Source organism: Marmota flaviventris, chromosome 13 (assembly GCF_047511675.1).
Source record: "Marmota flaviventris isolate mMarFla1 chromosome 13, mMarFla1.hap1, whole genome shotgun sequence".
NCBI classification, from domain to species: Eukaryota; Metazoa; Chordata; class Mammalia; order Rodentia; family Sciuridae; genus Marmota; species Marmota flaviventris.
The window spans coordinates 19,694,353-19,712,430 of NC_092510.1; the positions used below are offsets into that span (position 1 = coordinate 19,694,353).

Here is an 18,078-nt window from a genome sequence, read left to right on the forward strand (position 1 = left end):
CTGGGACTACAGTCATGTGTATCCATCTTTCTAAACCCCCTTTAAAGGTCCCACCTCCCACCACTCCCACAATGGTAAATTTCAACTTGGGTTTTGTAGGGGACAAAACATATTCACATGACCACAATCGCTAACTTCTTAACTGTTCTTGAATCACTCTCCTTTTGACCTGTTGTGTGTTTCCCAACAGTTCTTGAATTGCCTTTCCATTCTTAAATCATTTTTAGTACAGTGGTTGGTTTCACTGAAGAAAGTGTGTTGCAGAAAGTGTAGTGCCTGCCACCACCATCCCCTTTAATAAATTCTTTGAAAATGCTTTTAGTGCAATCACCTATAGAATCCCAAAGTGGATCTTCAAAATGTACTTCTCTCTTTTTTATTAATTCAAAAATCTCTCTCCTGAGCTTTCTACAAAGGTGGTTTCCACATAATAATCTGTGCTTATGACCCAGTGCCCCCAAGGTCACAACGCTGGCCATCACAGTGGGCAGTGGTGACTTCAGAGATCATGTAAATGGGAGTCCCACATGGGGTGCATGGCGTGGCTTTCTCACTGCTAAGCCAGAATTACCTTTAGGTTGAAGTTCAGTTTATTGTTAGCATCAATAAAGCTGCTTTGAACCATTGTGTTTTCCAGTTTCAGCTCTGTATGGGCTTTATTGTGAGGAGACACTAGAGCTAATGTGAGGCTTTGGATGACCCATGTTGACTCATTCTCTCAATGTGCTCTCTCTCATTCAGAATTCTTCCAATTCTCCCTCCTCATAAAGCTCCATCACAAAGGGCTGTCATTTAGGTATCTCAAACACTGCCTGCAGTTGTACAATGTGTTCATGTTTTGTACTTTTTAGGAGGCTCACCTTCTGTCCAAGTAATTTCGTAGTGAAACCTCTAGTCTTGTCTTGATTTGTCTACACTGTGTTTCCTTGTCTGAAATATTCAGGGACCATTTCAATGTTCCTTGCACCAGTCTTCTTCCAAAGGTACAGATATCTGTAGAGCAGTTCCCTCATCCATCTTTTCAGAACAGATTTTTCTTCTGTAAAGTTTCCCCAAAACATTGTTGAGATATTTTTCTTTCTGAAGTTGAGGCTTTTGAGGGTTCTTCTGTGAGAAAGAAAAATGTTTCTTTGATAGTTGTGAGGACAGCAAAGTAGCCAACAAAGTTCCACAGGGTGTATATAAAGTTAGAGGTGGGCTTAAGGGCGGAGATGTCAACTTTTGCTGAAAATAGAATCTTTGTTATTTACTGATCTATCCCAGAGACAATGACTCTGCTGGCATTTTTTTTTTCTTTTTTTGGCTCTCTGGCAAAAGTCTAAATTCAGAACCAGCAATGCTTAATGTGTCTTACGTTTCTTCCATCACTCGAACAAGAGAAACACTTGTTCTTTAAAACAAACACAAAAAAAAACCACTTAGATTTCCTTATAACATACCCGATGCCTCATACATACACAACCTTCTCCATTATCAACCCCTCCCCAACCAGAGTGGGACATTTATTACAATTGATGGATTTGCATTGACACATAATTGTCACCCAGAGTCCACGTTAACATTAGGGTTCACTGTTGTAGCTGTATACTCCATGGGTTTTGAAATCTCTCTCTCTCTCTCTATCTATCTATCTATATCATAAAGAATAGATTTACTGTCCTAATATGCCCCTGTGCTCTGCCTATTCATCCTTCCCTCTCTCTAACCCCTGACAACCCTTGATTGTTCTGTCTTCATAGTTTTGCCCTTTCCAGAATATCATAGAGTTGGAATTATACCATACACATCCTTTTTTAGATTGGCTTCTTTCACTTAGTAACATGCATTTAAGTTTTGCTCTATGTTTTTTAAAAAATTATTATTATTATTTAGTACTGGGGATTGAACCCGGGTTGCTTACCCACTGAGCTACATCCAAGGCCTTCTAAAAAATATTTTATTTAGAGACAGGGTCTCACCTAGTTGCTTAGGGCCTCACTAAGTTGCTGAGGCTGGCTTTGAACTTGCGATCCTCCTGCCTCAGCCTCCCAAGGTGCTGGGATTACAGGTGTGCACCACCATAGCCAGCTGCTCTATGTCTTTAGTGGTTTGATAGCTCATTTCTTTTTAGTATTGAAGAATATTCTGGTGTCTGGATGTACTAGTTTATTTATCATAAACCCTTATTTTACAAGAGCATATGCAACTCCTCTTTTTTTTTTTTTTCTTTTTTCTGAGCATTAGCAAGACTTGGAGCATTTTGTGGTTTTCTAACCAAGCCAATTTCAATCAGTTGCTTTCAAGGCAACTTTGAAAAGACAGGTTCAATCAGAGAAGTATTACCATTAGTATGTATACACGTACATGACTTGCAGTTGTGGCTGCTGTCTTTGTAGCTGATGTTGTAGCTTCAGTCTGATTGGACAAGAGGTGGTTGGGAAAAGTGGAGTTGACCAGGGGGTGACCAAGGACAGGCTTGAGCCCTCAAGCAGAAGCAAGATCCCATGAGGACAGCCTGGAACCTGTTAGTTCTCATTGACTTTTATCTTGGTGGCATGAGCACTTCATTCTGAATCAACACACACACCTGGCCCAGGAGTCAGAGGAGCTGAAGGAGGGTGCAGAGGAAGAGGGCACAGTGGCAGGCTCCCTTGGATGTGAGCCAGCAGGCAAGCAGTGAGAAATGTGAGTCACAACATGGTGGCTGATTCATCTTCACCCTCCAGATCTCCCACAAGTCTCTCTTGTTGCAGGTCCTAAGAGGAAACACACAGGAAGATAATTCTAGGATATATGGGTCAGCCTTGCCACATGGACACATTACAGAGCCAAAATACCTTGTGTGAATTTGCTTCTCAGATTCTGTGTAGACAGGCTTATGGTTACAGTCTTAGGGAGAGACAGGTAGGGGTCCCTATGAGGCCCCTTTGAATCTGCCACCCTCTCATTGAATGCAGCCATTTGGGGTGTCCTGGTTTTCTGTAAGGGAAGGGTTTCCTGGTTTCCTCTCTAATTTTCAGTGACTCAAGGCCTAGTATCTTGTTTCCTGGCACATGGCTGTGAACTTCTGGAGCTCTGGGTTTCTAGTATCAGCATTTTCTCCCACTCCAGTGTAGTTCAGCTCTCTGCACTCACAGAGAATGTAATGTGGGATGGAGGGAAAAGAAAGTGATTGACAGATAAAATAATTGCTGATGGGGTATATATCAGGAAGGAATTGAATAGAGGCTGAGTTAGCAAACCAGGAATATATAAATATTTAAAGATATATGGTAATATGTACAAAGATATATGGTAATATATACAAAGATAAGATATATTATATATATACACAAAGATATGTATATATATATATATGCACACACATATATACGCAATCTTTCCCTTGTGTGTGTGTGTGTGTGTGTTTTGTGTACTTTCTCCTTCATTTCTTCCTTCCAATGAGAGTAATGGAGTTGAAGAAAGCACACAGGAGAGGTAATGGGTGAGGTAGTTTAGAAGAATAGATTAGGTCACCCTTGCCTTGATGTCAGGATTGTAACAAGTCTGAGTCTTAACCCCTTAGATTGGCAAAAAGATCAGTCTTTTAAACCTGAAGCCACTTCTCTGATTTCTCAGAATCACCCATCATGTTGCCTGCCTCCTAATTTTCTAAGAATTACACTTACGAGTGGATCAGGCCTTCTATCAGGCTCTGATACTGGTTGTCAAGGATGTGTGCTGCGGTAGCCTCGACCAGCTGGTGTAACCAAGGATTAGCAGGCCCAGAAGTATGGAATGAAAAAATTGTGACTTGAGTCCCAGCTATGTTCTGGTACAGTAAGAGGATAAGGGGCTTTATGGGTCCATTCAGTCCTTTAAAAGGTGTCCCAGTGTGCTCCAAGCCAAGGTGGCCCAGGGCCCCAGGGTACTGATATTCAGGGATAAAGCTCTTACCTTCGCCACCACAGCTGCTCTACTGGATTGCCTTGGGTTCGTGGGAGTGGAATTCCCAGCACACTCTTCTTCCTGGTGATTTTCTTATCTTTGTGACTGTGATTGGGAGAGTGGGAGGCTGGGCTCATACTGGGGTTGGAATGTCCTGGCAGTGCTGCTGCTCCCTTGACCTTTCTCAGCAGCCACATTTTGGTGGTACTTGCAGATGTCTGTATCCTGAACAGAGTAGGTCTCCTCAGACTAGGTTTCCTCAGTCTCTATGTTATGCTCAAGGGAAAGTGGACCAATTCTCAAAGATTTCAGCACAATAGGTTAAATGCCTATTATTTTCTATAAATGGTACATTCTTATAATTAAAAAATTAATGCGATATTTAAAAGTACAGAAAGAAGGCAATAAATCACACTAAATGCACATATCCTAAAAAGCATCTGCTAATATTTTTGGAACATTAAAATAGACAGATTTATATGCATCTATATATGAGAACATATTCAAACACAGAAATAATTTCAGAAAATAGGGATTATACCATATGTAGTGGTTTTTTTAAGAAAAAAAAATTATTAAGTCATTGTTTGAAATCATTAGAAAAGGAAGCTAAGGTAAAATTGAAGGAAATACTAAACTTCAGATAAATGTTTCTTCATCACAAGAGAGTGTTGCTGTTCTTAAAATATTATTGTGAAGTTTTTTTACTCATGCAAAATAATATTACACTGAAAATTATGTTCCCTTTACTTCCCAGCTAGAAAGACGACTGTTACAGTTGTTTAAGTTCATCCTGGATGCCTGGTTCTAGGCTTCCTGGGTGGGAACACATTTTCACATCAATGGTTTGCATACCTATGTCCTATGTCCTCATCAAAGTGCCTCCACTGGGGCCCCAGAACCTTCAGTTTACATAGTGAACTGCTTCTCTGGGTTAGAGGGCACCACCTGTACCTTAAAAAAATCATCCTTGGTGGTCTCAGCAACCACCCTGGGTTGCTGTCGCAGCAGATTTTGTGCAATTTTAGAAGAGTCAGTCATAAGGTTTTAGCACCCTAAGCGGCTGCTTCTCCAGGCTCTCGTTGCTGTCTTGGGATTATTCTGAGGTTCTGAATAGCAAACCTCACTATTTTGGGATGTTCCTTTCTGTTGACTTTGGGTCGATGGGTTCCTCAGATCTGTTGAGTTTGGCATCAACTGCTTCCCTTCTGCTTTATCTCTAAATTTATCACTATCAGGGCTTCTGGTGGCACTGCTCTGGCTTATGGGAATTGTGGATTTATTTTAATAATTTGCATTTCTTTTATTATTTAAGTAGAATATGGTAGGGAGAAAAGGTAAATATCTATATTCATTTGGTCATCTTGAATGGCAAGTCTCATCATACTGATCAAGAATATGTATCTGTTCTATATAATATATATGGTATTTATCTATCTTTATAATATAAGAAAGAATGAGAAGAAAAACAAGCATTATTTAAAAAGTTGTGATTCATATAACCATTCTGGAAAACTTTCTGGAAATTCCTAAAGAAATTGAAAATAGAGCTACCATGCGACCTAACCATCCCTCTTGTGTGTATATAACAAAGGAGATGAAATTACCAACTTATAAAAAGGTCTTTATTTCTATGTTCATTGCAGCATTATTCAAAATAGCAAAGATATGGAAATAACCTAAATGTGCATTAACAAGTGGATTTTTCATGAATAGTATGAATATTATTCAGCCTTAAAAAAAAGCAGGAAATCCTGTCATTTGCCATTTGGACCTGATGGGTATTATATTAAGTGAAATAAAGCCAGACATGGAAAGGAAAACACTGCATGATTTCACTTGTATATGATATGCATGTGTACATGTGCACACACATGCACACACACACACACACTCCTCAAATATACAGAAATAGACAATAAAGCAGCAGTAGTTACTGTGGGGGAAGAAAATAGGCAGATGTAGGTCAGTATGAAGAGTGGTGTCAGAGAACGGGAGAGCAGTATCTGAGTGGGGTCTCTGATGACCTTATGGCTGTGGCATGCTTGGTGCCTGGGAAAGTTTCTATGCAAAGGTGCAGGATGTCTAGCTGCTGTGATAATGCCCTCCATGAGGAGGCTCTGTGCTAGAGTCTTATCATCCTTGATCTGACTCTCAGGAACATAACTCCTGGAAATAGAGGAAGTTTCTTGCTGGACAACTACAATGTTTCACTGGCTCAGCTGCTCCTGCACCTGCCCACTGGACTTTATTGAGAGCTACACAAAGCTTCTAACATTGCACATTTCAACTGTAGAATGCAACTATGAGAAAGCGGCATAATGTTGCTAGCCCTGTAACTTTCCTGAATGCAAAGAATAAAGCATAATGTTTACAGTCTTAACCTGATAATGAGGCATATATAAATAAAGATTGCTGGTGTAATTCTTTAGACCTGGTTTTCCACCAGAGAGCGACGTTCTAACCAACTTTATCTTCAAAAACATCTATACATGTGTGAGTCTTTACTTTTCTTATTCCCCTTGCTGGAACTCACTAGATTGGCCACATTGCTCGTGGCAGGTCAAAGGATAAAAAATAGCAGAAACATAAGATGAATAACTTTAGATATCTAATATATAACAGGACTCAACTTAATAAAATTAAATCAGGGGTAGATTTTTTTTACGTAGATTTTTACTGCTCTCGTCACAAAAGTAACCATGTGATGTGATAGATATGTTAATCTGCATTGCTATAGGAACCATGTCATCATGGTTACTGTATCATCATGTATCCCATAATATACAAAAAATAATTAAAAAATTACTGGAAGATTCTGAATTTCTATTGGTGGTCCATTTTCTATTTATTAATCATGCCTCTGACTCTACATCTTAAATGCATTTACTAAATTGTTACCACTATCTTTGTGTTTTCAGGTGATGTGTAAGGATGCCAATTGGCATCTGATGATACAAGGCTAGAAAGAAGTCCATAGTGCATGGGGGGGGGGTAGGGGTGGTGGTTCAGAGGATGATTCTATTTGGACTGGGGATCTGCTGTGTGTTTTATAAAAACCCTGGATGACTGCATTCATTTTAATCCATTAAGTACCAAATTTTCAATTCTGTGACTGTCAACACAATGAAATTGACAGAGGTACATTAATTGGTCGGAAATCATAATCTAGGGCATACACACACACACACACACACAAACACACTTATATGTATTTTCATATATATGGGAATGTATACTATCAAATATTCTAATCATTCACCTATTACCTTTCTAAAAACATTTATTTCAAAAGTAATCATAATTTTTATATTCATTGCTAAATTTAAATTTTTAGAGGGGCCCAGGCCTGGACCCTTGGACTCAACAGCTTAATGTTGTTTGGGGCAATCTAGGGAACTGAGTTTCAGTCTTGGAGCTCGGGTACTAGATATTTTCTCTGCACTTTCTCCTCTACTCTGTCCTTTTCTTATCCCTATGATGATGACATGGCTGAACCACTGGCTTTCCAGCTTCTACTTGGCCTTAGCCAATGAGAAGGAGGGAGGACAAACTGCTCATTCTCTTGCTTGTTTCTCTCTATGGGCTTCCTCCACCGTACCCTTGGGTGGATGATCACAATTCCTCTCACCTGACATTCTTCTTTCTGGTCAGTTTTCACTCCTTCCCCTCCTCTCTGAGTCCCCAGTGCCTAGTTTCAATGACACTAGCCTGAGGATTGCAGAATTCTATGGTTTCTCTATGTAGTTGTAAATTGTCCTTTTACTTAATATTTCTTGAATTATCCTAGTTTCAGTGTTGTCTTTCCTGCTGGAATCCTGACTGTATAGACTCTATGAAAATTTATCATTAGTTAAGCACTATATTATGAACATAATTTGAATTCTAAGGAGACCAGATAAAGTATGCATTTTCACAGTTAAGTGTGTGCAGTTTTGACTTAATTTTAATTTAATTTTTTTGTGGTCCTGGGGATTGAACTCAGGGGGCACTCTATCACTTAGCCACATCACAACCCTTTTTATTTTGAAATAGGGTCTTCTTAAGTTGTCCATACTGGCTTTGAACTTGCAATCTTCACTGAGCAGTGCACCATTGCACCTGCCACAGTGTTGATTTTACACTCACTCTGATTCTTATCAACCTTGTGACCTTAGACAGTTAAGCAGAGCCTTGAGCAGATCCATAGAAGAGACAGATAGGCATTGCATTTTCAATTTTGGACAGTGATTCCTTACCTACTTTATTCCTAAATTATCCCTAGTATATAATGTAATTGAACACACTTTGGGACACATAAAAAAAACCCTTTTTCCTTCCACTTTAGCTGGTTAACAGAGAACCCGGGAGTCTTTTCAGGGAAGGATACAGATTTCTGGTGTCCAACAATTTGGGCCAATTCTGCTGCATACAGTTGAGTCTGAGAAAAGCTCAGATTAATGGGAATTTAACTTAAGGGATCTACTTGCCCTTACCTGTTGTAAATTAAGCTATAGCAGAATTGTACAACCTGGATTCCACTGACAGATGCTGAAGTCCTTAAGGGTGAGAATTTTAGTTGATATTAGCACTCTTACTATCTCACTGGTGTCTGAAAACTAGGAATGTCCAATTAGTGCTTGTTGATAAACAGTGTAGAATGTGATAAGTCTAGGGAGCCCAGGAAGCCATTTCTTCATTCCTCTGCCTCTGGTGGGCTTACAGTGAAGTCAAAAACACCTCTTCAGTGGGAGTGAGGAGGGCTTTCTAAAGTTCATCATGCATTTTAAGTCTTTTTCATGGAATGCTATGTAATTGTAGATTAGGTTATTTTTAATGGGACATAAATAAGATAAAAGGCCAAATCCCTATCATAACCCTTTTGTATCTGAAGTTATCCCAACCTTCTCTAGTTTCTTCCTCCTTGTGTTTTGGGACCACATTATACTATTTTTTTTTTCAAAATTTCACAAGACTCAAACCCAAGAGACTAAAAATGATGAAATAGGCTAAAGCCATTTTAATTTGTATTCACCTGGATTAAAGACAGTGTTTCCTAGAACTATTTTGTCTTAGAGTTGAGCACATTCAAGAATCAAAATGACTCAGAAGCTAGTCACTGGGTTGCCTCCTTTAAGGCACCTTATTTCCCCTTAGTTGTGTTAGGGGAGACAGATGAAGGGAAGGGATTCAGTGAAGATAAATCTTTTAATCCAGCCCAGGATTAGGGGTTTTAGAAAGTAATCCAGAGAACTGGTGGCATCAAGCCATGTGTGCAGGCAACGGGGATTGCATTTGAGAATCACGGGCCCATTTGTTCAATTTCCCACAAAGGAGAAAGGAAAAAGCTGGGTATAGAGAGAATGAAGTGTGTTTTATTCTGCAGATGTATATCAACCAATCCTTTGAGTAAACAAAAATAGGAAAGAGCAGAAGAAAAATAGGTAAGACTTCCCTGTTTATCAACTGAGCTAAATCAGGAGCTTTGAGCTGAACAGATCCTTGTTTCTGAGTGAAAGGATAAAGAAAACTCAGGTTGTGATATTCTGGACCCTGGTTGAGTGAAGGGCTTGAAAAGGCTCTGGATAGGTGTGGCACATATCAGTTCCAAGGCAGCAGAGTACATTTTGGGTGGGTTCCTAGTGGTGGATCCAGAAGCCTGTGGGTGAAAATTTGTCTTGAGCAGTCCCAGGACCTCAGGTAGCTGGTGCAGAGTTCTCTCACTAAAAAAGCTGAATTGCTGTCTGTGTCTATACTGAGGTGGAAAGCAGTGTGTTTTATTAGCCACAAGCTCTGGATTTACATTGGCTTTGAATAGGATTCTGGGTAGGAAATAAAACCCTAAGGATCTAGGTGTCTGCTAAAACTTAGGCTTTTGCTCTGTAAAGAAGAGGAGAATTTTTTTTTTTTTTTTTGAGGGGAGAGGTGTTCTTAAACAGCAAGGCTAAAGAAAGAAAAGGAGAAGAAAGAGAAAGGGAAAGAGAAGGGTTAGCAAAGTAGAATAAATTGAGACTGGAGTCTACAAGGCTGGGACAGTTAATAGACACTTTAGGAAAGATGATGCCCAAATCAAGAATTATGTAAGAAACAAATTGTACATCTAGGGAGGGTAAATCCTTTGTAGGTATGAATATTTACACTTGCATATTTATTATGACATTTATCCACCAGATGTCAGCAAAGTTTCTCATTCTAACAAGATAAGTATATGACAGACAATTTTCCAACAGACACAAGTATCTTGAGGAAGGAGTGTTTTTTTTTTTTTTTAAATCTGCACAAAGGAGCAGTATGAACTGGCAGAGCTATGACATTCAGCCTTCTTTCACTTATTATTTAAAATACTTTACATTTATAAGTAAGGAAGGAAATAAAGGAGGAGAAAGGAAGGAAGGTAGGCAAAACACTCCCAAGTTCCTTACCTTTTGTGAGCCATCATACCCCAAATCTACAGTAGAACACAACTTTTATTGCACTCAAATGTGTCAATCTACTATAACAGCTTTTTCTATTGTTCGCTTACAACATATACCGTGGTTAACTCTGGGTATTTATGCTATGTGTTCTGTAATTACCTATGTTCATGGTTGTATCTTAGAAGCCTATAAACCTCATTTAAAGTCAATAATCTATATTTTTGTTTAAATTATGCATACATATAGCTAAAAGTTAAATATTGCTCTTAGACTTAAAATGAAAAACAGCAGTCACCTACCCTACCCTACCCTGTTCTCTCATCTCCATTCCTTGGATAGCACTTTCAACTCACTTACCTGTTATTTTCCTGCTGTTTGTCTGTCTGCCTATTGACCTCTCTTTCTTTCTGTCTATCGATCCATCCATCTAATTGTTGTCATCATCATCATTATCATCACACCATGCCATCATCATCTCCATATTTCTAATAATTTGTTTCAATATCTATTTCTGATTTGTCAATTTCAGATTATTCATCATCTCCCTATTTAAGTGATTGAGAATATTAGCCAGGATAAGTAATGCTAGCTGATCTAATAAACAACTTCCCTATTGTGACAGCTTATCACAATAAGGGTTTATTTCTTTCTCCACATAGGTCACTGGAGAAGGTTGGCAAGCAAGAGTTTTTTCACACATTCAGAATTTCATCTCCTTCCATGTTTTGACACCACCATCTTAAACATGCACCCTCTAAGTCTTGCCTGGAAGAGGAAAAGAGAATAGAAAATAAAATGCGGATGTCATAGACCAGGCCAAAAAATGGCGTGTCGTCACTTCTCCTACATTTTTTTTTTATTTAGAATGTAATCACTAGAGACTGAGGAGGTGAGACATGTACTTTGCCTGTGTGCCCAAGGAGGAAAACAAAGTTTGGTGTATGTTATGGTTTAGGTGTGAGGTATTCCCCAAAAGCTCGTGTGTGAGACAATGCAAGAAGGTTCAGAGGAGAAATGATTGGGTTATGACAGCCTTCTCACAATCAGAGTATTAATCCCCTGGTGGGATTAACTGAGCAGTAAGGAAGGCAGGTAGAGTGTGGCTGGAAGAAGTGGGTCATTGGGAACGTGGCTTTGGGGTATATATTTTGTATCAGGCAAGTGGAGTCTTTCTCTGCTTTCTAATCATCATATGAGCTGCTTCCCTCCACCATACTCTTTTTCTGTGATGTTCTGCCTCATCTCAGGCCCCAAGGAATGGAGCTGGCTGCCTATGGACTGAGACCTCTGAAACCCTGGGCCCCCAAATAAACTTGTCCTCCTCTACAATACGTTTGTTTTGTCAGGTCTTTTGGTCACTAACACAGTGTGCATGGAACAAATATTTTATCTGCTAGCAGGAGTTCATAACTCCATCTGTCCCCTTTCCATTTTGTCCTACCGAGTTTTAGGTGAAACCAATATTTAGTGTTTACCTCTAAATTACTCTCAAGATATTGTTTGCTGCTGAGCCATTGCTTGTACATTGAATTCTAGTTTTGATAATTTGTTTTTGTATTTTATTTTTTAACCTATCTAAAATTCTTGTTTTTCAGTACTGGGGATTAAACCCAGGTTTTTGTGCTTGCTAGGCAAGTACGCTAGCATTGAACTACATCCCCAGTTTGAGTGAGTCTTGATGAAGGTGAATCTGAGCAACACTCAAAGGAGGAGTGTATGTGTTCCTGTCACTGGTTCTGGTCAATGGTCACTCGGCTACCTTGTCGCGGTGGGTAGAGACGTAGAATCAACACACAGACTCCAGGAGCTGGTGAGAGAACTGGCTGGAGACCCACCTCAAGTTGTCATCCAGTAGCTCAGTTTATTTTTGGAATGCACATAACTGTTATACGGTTTGAGTGGGGCATGCCCCATCAATCATAGATAAGCAAGATAATATCCATAAGCCAATCATCTTCTGTCTAATGTAACCGCACTGTGAGAAAACTCTAAATATTTTGGTTGTGGTGGAAAGCAATCTGGAAGGGTCTTTGGCCCTTACTGAGTCAGGGGTTTCATGCCCTGAAGCCCCTGACTCTCAGTTTCCTGGCCCAGTTTTTTGGCAACACTAACCACAAGTGCTGAGTATGTAGTTTCCCCCATTCTGCAGGCCTGAATGAATGTGGATATTTCAAGCACTTCCAAGCTGCTCATAGCTGCAAGCTGTGACTGAAAGTTATTCCAACAGAGGAGAGTGAGAGCAATCCTTGATAGTACTGGACCAAAGGGCTGTTTATTTAGAAGGAATAGCCAGTACAAAGGCCCTGAGGTGGAGGCAGCCCATTGAGGCATAGTGAAGAGGTCTGTGGGGATGGAGAGCAGTGGAGGAGGGAAGAAAACCACAGGATGGGTTCAATGGGGGGAAGCAGGTGGTATGGGGTCCTGCAGGCCATAGTAAGAACTTGAGCTTTTGATTAGAGAGTTTCTGAGCTCAGGGTGACAGAATGGGACTAAAGATTTGATAGGATGCCATTGGCTGCTGCCTACAGCAGGAATGGCAGCAGAGAGAGTAGTTAGGAAGGTAGGACAAGAATCCAGACAGGAGATGGTGTGACTTGATGGAAAAGTGGCATGGTGAGAGGTGGCACCAGGTACATGGTAGAGGCAAAACTACTGGGGTTTCCAGAATAATTGATTGTGAGTATAAGAGAAAGAGAGAATTTGAGGATGACCTCAAAGTTTTTGACCTCAGCAACTGGAAGGATGAAGTTGTCATCAGTGAGATGGGAAGGGGGTGGAAGAAAAAGTTTTGTGGGAAGATCAGAAGTTCAGGTAGGGATGTGTTAAGTTCCCAATGTCTGTTTGACACCTGAGTGATGCTGTCAAGAGAAGCAGTTGGATGTGAATTTGGAGTTCTGGATAGAGGACTAGGGTGGAGAGATAAAGGCAGAAGTTTTGAACATAGGGATGGCATTTGAGGCACGGGACTGGATGAGAGCCCCAAGGTTGAATGTGTAGATAGAGGAGCAAAGACACGCAGGACTGAGGTCTGGGGAGGAGGAAAAACCTGCTAAGGAGACACACAGTTAGTGTTGACCTCTAAATGACTATCAAGATATTGTTTGCTGTGGAGCCATTGCTTGTACATTAATCCCCTCACAGTGCCTTGTTGGAGAAGCAGAAAGGCACAAGTGCATCCAGCGGAGGGAGCCATAGGATACATTGTGTCAAGTCAGGCAAGACAGAGGTTGACTATCGAATTTAGCTCATGGGTGCTGTTGGTAACCATACTAAGATTGTGGGGTGAAAAACTTGCTTGGAGAAAGTTTGAAAGAGAGGGGTATGAAAGAAATAGCAACAACAGGGTAAAAGATGGTTTTGCAGAGGAGATTTTTTTTTCCTGATTTCTTCAGGTTTTTCATGTAGGGTCAGGATGAGGGTAAGTGGAAAAGGGCACATTTAAACTTGCTTTATCTCTTCTTTTTGAAAAAAAAAAATCTTTTATAGTCATTTTGGGGGAATTCCAGGAAGGAGCACAGATGTTCAACCTGCCCTTCCTTCCTCCCCTTTTCCCTTCTTCCTTCCATACAGCTGGGAGTCAAACCCAGGGCTTCGCACATGCTAGGCAAGTGCCTATCTCTGAGCTACAACCCCACCCAACAACTTTCCACATTTGACTGGAAGTCCAATTATCAACCTCTTACAATTCCTGTCCTGCTCTCCATTGCAGAGCCTGAACAAGTAGATGCTTAATTATTTGCTCAGCAGTAGTGAATTTTCTCTGTGGCACGGTCAGTTTTTCTGAGGCTGCTTAGTTGTTTCTTTCATAGCACCTTCAGAAAATTGAGAAGACTCAAGTATAGCATGTTGAAGACAAGGCTCTATCCTTTCTTGTTAAAAGTTTTTTGCTTTAGGATTGGCCATGTTTGCAGAATGTGCCCTGTTGACCCATATCTTTGCAGGACCCAGAGGGAGGTGAAGGAATTAGGTAGGCAGTGGTTTCCATGGTTTCAGGGGTGTGTCCAACAGTGTCCCCTGCAGGTCAGAACCTGGCCACTGGGCTCTGTAGTTTTCTGCAGCGGATGAAAGTGATGTACCTCATTGAGGCATTGAGCAGCAGCGCTAAGTAAGTGTTCTCTCAGATGACCTGATTGAAGTGGACTGAAGTGTCACTCACATGGCTGCTTTTGAATTTAGACTGAAAGCACTTACCTTACCACCTAACAGATTCAGAGGGCATAAGAAGCTGGTTTTTACTGCAAAAGAGAATGAGCCTCCACTTGGTGAGCTTGTGAAATTTACTTAAGACAAGAACCTGTATTGAGGCTTGTTTAAACCCAAAAGCTCCTCTTCCAGCATTGTTACCCCCATTTTACAGATAAAGTCAGTGAGGCATAGAAAAGCCTAGTGGCTTGCCAGGGTTAGACTGTTGGAAGAGAGAAGCAGGATTTAAACTGAGGTACACTGGCTCTAGAGACGAAGCTGCTAATCCCTGTGCTGCTAACTCTGAGTCTTTATTTTCACATCTGTCAGATGGGAACATAAGCCTGTATCACACAGGATCACAGGGTTAAATGAGATAAAGTAAATAAAGTACATGGTGTACCAGAAGACCTCCACAAGAGGTATTTTTCAGCTTTCATACAGATAGAAGGCAAAGAAAAAAACCACTTTATGGTCAAATACATCTGGGAAATTCTAGGCTAGACAAAGTATCTTCCCTGTAGGATTTCTAAGAGCCTTTGGTTTGTTAAATATATTGTCAGTCTTCAATAGGGGAGTGTAATATTTCTTAAGCTTGCTTCATCACAGAAGTACTTTGTCATAGGGTGTTTCCCACATTTCTAGAAATACTGGAATAATATAAAACATAAAATTTTGTGCAAATGATGGTACATCATAAACATTAGTTATTCAGCCATTCATGTAAGATTTAAAGAACTAACTAAACTTTCTCTTAACTAGAGGACTTTCCCCCAGAATTTCTGCCTGCCAGCTACGGTAGGGAAAGACATTGTTTTAAATTAATGGCACAATTCTTCCTGAGCATTCCTCTTTGCTCATAATCATGTCTCAGTTCAAGTGTCCTTACTGTAAAATATAAGACTCACATACTAGCATAGCTCATCTCATCATATGTTTTTATTACAAAATTGCTTTCATTTGTCTCCTATCTTAGATGCTTGCAGTGAGAAAAACTTGCCACTATAGAAAATATGAGTAGACACAGGTAAAGACTCCAAAAGTGTCAGGATAGGTATTATGAAGATAGTCTTTATTTTTTTTAAGAAATAAGGAGCCTATCAGATAACTGGGTGATTAATTATGTCTCAAAGTGTACCCAGTTCAATTATCCAATATTATTAGACTAGGAATATGGTCTGTCCTGCTTTCTTATAAGGTTGTCAGAAGAAGCATTCAGTGACAAGTATGGTCAGACATCCACATCTAGGGGTTTTGCATCTGCAGTTTCAACTAACAATGGCTCAAAAATGGTTGAAAAAGATTGCATCTGCACTGAACATGTATACTTTTTCTTCTGTCATTATTCCTTAAACAGTGTAGTTAAACAACTACTTCTGTAGCATTCTCTTTGTATCAGGTGTTCTAAATAACTTAGAGATGAGTTAAAGTATGTGGGAGGAGTCAGGTGCAGTGGCATGAGCCTGTACTGGAGGCTAAGGCAGGAGGACTGCTTGGGCTCAGGAGTTCAAGACCAGCCTGTGCAACACAGTGAGACCATATTTCAAAACACACAAACACACACACACACACACACACACACACACACACATGGTATTCAGGAGATGTGGTAGGTAATATTTACATATTTCACATGTTATAAAATGGACTCTAGCATCATGGGTTTTTGGTATTCTCAGATGAGCCCTGGAACCAATACCCTGTGGATACTGAGGGATGCCTGCTGCGCTGATAAGCTGCTTTCGAGAACCATTTCCATCACTGCTTTGTACCACCTCTGGGTTCTCAACAGAAAAGTTATGAGTTAAAACTGTAGACATCAACTTGTTGAACTAAACCCCATTCACAAGATGTTTTATTTTGGGTCCAAAGTGCTACTTTAAACTTTGAATCTTTAACAAATTATATTTTTATGTGTGGTCTTATATATATTAGTATGGAAGTACAACATTAATCTGTAAAAAATGAATATTTGTGCAATTAAAATAATCAGGCAACTTTTTGGTCCAACTTTTATGACTTTGCCCATTTGTGTAAAATTTCATAACTTGAGTTTTTTTCCTTTTTCTTTTTCTCTTGGTGTGGTGCTGGGGATAGAATCCTCGTGCACACCAGGCAACCACTCTATCACTGAGTGATAGATATCCCTAGCCCTAACTTGAGAGTTTTTAATGCACAGATGTTTTATGTAAAAGTTTTTTAATGACTTGACTGCATTTTGGATGTAGATTGTTTTAAATCCAAGTTGCCCTCAGGTGTGTAGGTAGGTTTCTCAGCCCTGCCACTAAATGTCCCCAAATTGTTACAATGCTTGGTGTTATTTTTTTCTCTCTCTTTTCCTTCACTCTTACATGATCTGTTTTTCTTTTTTCTTTTAAAAGTTTTTTGAGTTGTAAGTGGACACAATACCTTTATTTTATTTATGTGGTGCTGAGTATCAAACCCCGGGCCTCACACATGCGAGACAAGAGCTCTACTGCCGAGCCCCAGCCCCAGGCCCATGACCTGTTTTTCTCTTGGACTGCTTTGTTCTGCCTGTCTCCATGGGTACTTATAATTTATTTGGGGGAAGGAAACTAGAGAGCAGGTGTAAGAGGACAGCTCTGAAACACACTCTTAGGACTCCTAGTGGTGCTCACAGTGGGGAGCACCAGGACTCTGGGGCAGGGCCTCGGGCAGACTCTTACGCCTTCTGTGCTTCTTTTTAAAATTTGAATTTTTGCCCTCTGGATAATTAACAGCAATAATTACAAACAAAATAAAACAGTGCTTTCTAAGAATTACAAAAGACAAACATGCCCACTTTAGATAATTTGGAAAATACAGAAGGTACAAAAGAGTTCATTTAAAAAATTACAATTCCAGAGCTAGATATAATCCCTGTAAACATTTGTGTGTTTCACTGCATGTATTTCATTTACTTATTTTATAAAATTTGGTTTATACTGCATTTAGGATTTAAACTTTTCATTTAACAGTGTTAGTAAATATCTCCTCTGTCATGACATTTTCTTCATTTTTGTGGCTACATTCATCACATGGATGTGCCCTGATTTATCTAACTGTACCCATGTTGGAACTGTATGATATCTTACTAAAGACTATGAAGAACCTTATAAATAAATATTTGTCCTCATCTCTAATCATTTTTAGAATCAATTCTCAGAAATGAAAAAAAAACTGGGTACAAGATATGAATTGCAGTGAGCATTCTTGCAGCTAAATTGTGCACAGCCCTAATTATTTCCACACACAAATTCTATGAAGTGGAATTGCTGTTCAAAGAATATTCGTGTATTTTTATATACATGTGCTTTTATTTTTTCTCATTTTAAGAAATATTTTATTTTTTTAGAGCAGTTTTAGGTTCATAGAGAAAATGAAAGGAAGGTATAAAGATTTTCTAGATCGTCTCTGCTCCCATGCATGGGTAACCTTCCACACTGTCTGCATCCCCCACAAGGCTGGTAACTTGATTGCAACTGATGAACTTGCATTGACACATTGTATTAGGGTTCTCTAGAAGAACAGAATCAAGAGGAAGTATAATTATAAAAGGGGAACTTATTAGGTTGGCTTACATGACCAGAAGCTG

General features: G+C 39.7%; 1 protein-coding gene across 2 annotated transcripts in view; it reads left to right on the forward strand.

The window, feature by feature from the left end:
• Agtpbp1 (ATP/GTP binding carboxypeptidase 1) overlaps positions 1-18,078 on the forward strand; it is a 277,856-nt gene that overhangs the window by 253,606 nt on the left and 6,172 nt on the right. Inside the window, exon 27 of one of the 2 annotated variants that reach the window (XM_071600504.1) lies at positions 10,961-11,630. The exons of the other annotated variant lie outside the window; for it this stretch is intronic. Coding sequence (XP_071456605.1) covers positions 10,961-11,030 — 70 coding nt within the window. The 3' untranslated portion in view covers positions 11,031-11,630. Of the gene's footprint in view, positions 1-10,960; positions 11,631-18,078 lie in introns of those variants that run through there. 2 annotated transcript variants of the gene reach the window in all.